At 41.0% G+C, this 4,865-nt stretch overlaps 1 protein-coding gene across 1 annotated transcript in view; it reads left to right on the top strand.

Moving 5' to 3' along the window:
- Positions 1–1,758: 1,758 nt before the first annotated feature.
- Positions 1,759–4,865, top strand: part of LOC109541834 (mitogen-activated protein kinase kinase kinase 13) — a gene marked incomplete in the record, with an annotated part of 14,287 nt that continues 11,180 nt past the window's right edge. The window contains 2 exon segments of the mRNA XM_048669710.1: positions 1,759–2,212; positions 2,602–2,772. Of these exon segments, the coding sequence (XP_048525667.1) occupies positions 2,621–2,772 (152 nt within the window).

The following is a 4,865-nucleotide window of genomic DNA, read 5'->3' as shown; positions in this document are numbered from 1 at the left end:
ACATTGTCAGAACATACACATGTACATTCACTGAACATACCATGTACATTCCCAGAACATACCATGAACATTCAGTGTATTAACTCTGACAGATTCCTGGAACATACATGGAATGTTCATAATGTAACTCATGTATGGCCCAGGAATATGCATGTTCATCACATGAATGTTCAGATCGCTTAAGCTTGTAAATAGGCTTGCCAGAGGCTGCAAAATTGGAATTATTTAAACAGTTTTCTTATTTTGCTCTCCAACCGAAACTGGCAAATTAACACCAAATTTCGTTTGCACCCTACCCTGCTTATTAGGGCCGACTCCGGCAATTTCCGGGCGCAAAGACCACGGACGGATTCATAGGCGGAAAAACAACGTCAAAGAAGTTCAAGGGCAAGATCCGGAATCTGTTACGCAGGATTCCGGAGAGGAACCTGCAGTGAATCACTCGCTTAAAATGTTCTCCGCCGTCTAGCTCAAATATTTTACTAGTGACTAAATGTACCCGAAGACAAAGTAAACAAAGTCTTACATAACCATCACACAATCTCATCTAATATTCCAACGGCATCACTTAACCGTCTTAAGTGGTTAAGAACGGCTTTAAAAGATATACGATTCAAAATTGAAGTCATTGAATCTCAAGAAAAGTTTGCTGACGCCATGAAAACCTCCCCGATTAAATGTTGCAACATTTTCAATTGCACCCCGTAGCACTACCAACTAGTTCTACTTGTCCAGTACTATAGGCAAGAGCGAGCGCAATCTAGCAATTGCCATGGAAACCCCATTGTCTTTGTCGCACCATGGCAATATACGAGGGTGGATGTTGAATTAGGTAGTCAACACTCTTTAACTGGAAAAAATTTACTTTTTTTTAAATCCATAAGGAAAATGCGGCTTCTCTGGTCCAAGGCATTATGGTGCTACGGGATGGCAATGGAATAGAAACATGGACATAAATGGGCCAAAACCGCCAAAGAAGCGGTTAAGCAAACGCGCACCTGCATGGGAAAAAGGTGACTCATCGGGCCCTTTGAATAAATACATTGCCACCTACCTGCTATACAACTAACGTAGGCGGCCGGTGCGTCTTGAGCCGTTCTGGCAGGTCAATTTGTTCACGATCGCTTAAAGGGCGGCACAACTGCACCAACTTCGAAAAAAACTGACAAAAAACGTCAGTTACATACACAACTGAAGAACTGATGAACTGACAAAAATCGTTATTTGCCCTGACATAAAGAAAACGTTAAAAAAAAATTCAAAAATACGTAGTAGCATCAAGGTGCAGGCAAACTTGGACCATAAATCGCTTTAAAAAACCGTTTTGGCGTCCGTTTCTTCCTGAACAGAATCTACCTGTCTGTCCAAAGAGGCCAAATGGGAACCTGTCAGTCCCAGTATACATAGTGGACAGCTCAAAGCGACCCTTTATGGGCTTTTCTCAAAGGGCAGGTAACAGTAGACTACTAATATCTGCAGGTAAACGAAAAAATAGTCGAACGCACGCTCCTTCCGCCTGCCTGATGGTGTACAAAGTCCGCGGCCAGCAAAACAAAAGAATCTTCTGATGCCATCTCTCTCATTTGTTCGCCTCCATCTAGTGCACTGGCCCCATGTCGACACTTTACCAACTCGTTTCGACCCATGCCGACAAGAACAAAGCACATGGACCCACGGGCGTGTGAGCGAGATGGCTAGACGACCTGATCCTGATAAAGACCTGGGGGGATTAATTGGCGGGGTGAGGATTAAGCCATTGTCCCCAGGGTGGAAATGCTGCTGCTGAAAAGCTAAAAAGAGGCAAATTTTCAAATCTTCTCCTGGTTCAGGTGCCCAGAAGTGAAACGAACCGACTTCTTGCGCGCCTCCGATGGCCGACCATGATGGTCGGACACAAGAGAGAAGGGACGCGGTCGCTTCTCGTTCAGTTATCGAGCGGACGGCCAATTCGTCGAAATCCGTGCGCCATTTTGCGCTGCGCGAGGCAATTTTTTGCACCCTCCCCCCCTGATTGCGCCCCCGACATATCAGTGGCTCGACAAGCTCGGCCAGAAGCGGGTTGTGCACTTTTCGGGGTTCCAGCCGTGCCCAAACGGGTTCCCGTGCGATTATGCGTGTTGTGAAAGTGTGTTTTTCTACACCGTTCTTGTGGATTATCCATTAGGTTCCGTATAGTGGGAGGCGGGCTGTTTATTACCAATTTTACGACCAGGTTGGTGTTCCATTATCTTCCCAATTGCCCCAATCAATTAAGAGTTTGTGCCATTCAGTGAAATTTCCAACAAAATAATCACTTCCGAATAATAAAACAATAAAAAAGGACAGGAAATGTGCCCCAGCACTCTGCCTATTAGTCCTATCAAAACACTAATTATTATATAACTGGATGTTTGATGGAAAAAACTGGTTCGTGGTGCAGACAGTCTTCGTCCCAGATTGCGTCCCCCGCTCACCGCACGGCAGTGCCGCCAAAGGCGCGTTTCCACAGCAACCAAGTAGGCTTGCTGACGCCACATGGACTGGGACAAGGCTGCCTGCACCATCAACGCATTTCCAGTGCCCAAACTTCAATTATTCAACACTTTCTGGAAATGGTTTCAGTTGCACGCCACTGGGCGCGATGCACACGCCAGATTCCACCCTGGAGCGGGGCATGCTCCCCCCGAATTCCCTGCCCGCAATGATGCCAATGGAGGAGCCGCAGGAAATTCGAATACCCCAAGTAATGTCGCTGCCCAGCAGGGATGAGTGCGACAGCATGATGGCGGAAAGGTCAGTGGCGTAGATAATAAACACACTGTCCCTTCACATCAAAAAAGTAGTGCCAAAGGGGGGCTTCCAAAGGCATATGCAAGGAGTTTTTCCACGGTTCCGCACGATGAGACGCAACTTCGAGGCCCCTCTTTATTAAAGAAACAACAAAACATGCCATTTCCTGCTGGTAATCGCCGGTACTGTGGGAGCATCCGAGTGCCGGCCAGGTTAATTAAAACTAACACCTGATAATCGAAACTGATTGTTTGGAGGAAAATCATCGGGCAGCTTGAATACAAAATTGGTTTTAAAAATTCATTTACCACTTAACTGACTCCTACATTTTCTTTATTTTTCACTTTTTGTAGCGTATGATTTCAAAAAATTAAAGAGCATTGAAAATGACGTAAACCAGGTTTACTTGTCATATCTGTCTAAAATGAGCAGTTCTCGAGAAAATCTACTTAAAATTGTCTTGCACGACGCAAGAAATAACGCACATCAAATTACTTCCAAAGTTTTAACAGAGCGTGCCATGGAAACAAGTGCACTTAAAATTAATTAGTATTTATTAAATATTTAATAAGGTTATAAGTATTATTAGATTCTGTAATACAGAGTTTAAATGTCCATAGCAAACTTGAACCCTTTTAGCATTATCGGGAACTTTTGAACAATAATACAAATGATCATAAGTAATAAGTGTGCCAAATGAGAAAACAATCGGACAACCAACAAAAAAGTTATTTCAAAAAATAATTTTAAAAATCTAACTTTAACGCCCTGTAGATATTGAGTTTTCGCAAAAGTGTTACAAGAACCTGTCACACTCATTTCTGCTGTAAACTTGCCTCGTTAAGTGTTAATCGCACTTTTTCCGGATGAATAAAGTACTAAATTAGTTCATACTAACTAGAAACCTGTATTTTCGAAAGAGTATAAGTTTGTAATTTCTGTCCCTGTCTGTCCTACACTGCACTACATAGCGCGCACTATTCACTGAATGAATTCACTCGAATTATTTTATTCGCTAGTTGCAATCATTCATTTAGTGATTATTCGATAGTGCCCATCACTACTAAAAAGCCCCAAATACAAAATTTCTTGGTGGAGCCTGGATAAGGTATTAAAAAAAAACGAAAATTGTTTTCACATTTTAACACCCTGTACCTCCGAATCTATTAACTTAACGATAAGACAAATTTGCCTAAAACGCAATAATTTCGCCTAAACAAACAAAATGCCAACGAGTTTTGTCACTTTAGTTGAGCACCACCACATACGTTGTTAAAGAGTTAGAATCTCGATGGTCATCACACTCATCACAGACTAGGGATGGGACATCGATCCTATAACATCGATGTTAGAGGAACATACAGGGTTATTCACGCTATGCGGCACGGAAGTTTGCGGCTAAACCGCTTGATTTTTAAAAAGTATTATTTTATGAATTGTCCGTCGCCTACCGAGCGCACATTTTAAAAATATTTTTGTCATGTACAGGGTGTCCCAAAGGCTCTAAAGGTATCAAAGTTGCGTTTTTTAAAATGGAATGTCCTGGATATTATTGCATTTTTGGATTCGCTGAACAAAGTAAGGGTTTGTTTTAATAAGGTTTATAATATCTAAATCTTAAGGTTTTTTAAATAATACGAATTTAATCAAAATCTAATCTAATTTTCACGTGTCAAATACTTTAGAAGTATTTAAGTTATGTAAGCGTAATTTATAGTATAGTGTAACAAGATATAATATTTTATATCCCAATGATAATAAACTTACCATGTTTTACAGGGTGTCCACAAATTTAAACTAATCAAATAAGAACTTAAAGTGACTCTAACTTGATTAATTTAAATACAACCCCATATTTTTTAACTTATCAGGAAATGAAATTTTTAATTACCTATCGAATGGTATTAGGATGTTAATAGCTAAGTTCTTGCCTTTCTACAAAATACGTTAAATAGTCGTTCTGTGCACCATTTGGTGATGTTTAATTTAAGGCTCTAATGCATCTAAGTTGGCTATGCCATTTACACATGTCAAATCATTTATTTTATTTGTCAGTTTAGACTGCAAAGTCTCTTTTTGATAGCTAGAGTGGTATT

The sequence above is a fragment of the Dendroctonus ponderosae genome, unplaced genomic scaffold, assembly GCF_020466585.1.
Source record: "Dendroctonus ponderosae isolate FM_Combo_2020 unplaced genomic scaffold, Dpon_F_20191213v2 Dpon_F_20191213_9, whole genome shotgun sequence".
Lineage (NCBI taxonomy): Eukaryota > Metazoa > Arthropoda > Insecta > Coleoptera > Curculionidae > Dendroctonus > Dendroctonus ponderosae.
The sequence above is the reverse complement of the archived record's forward strand: the minus strand, read 5'-3'. Positions and strand labels throughout refer to the sequence as shown.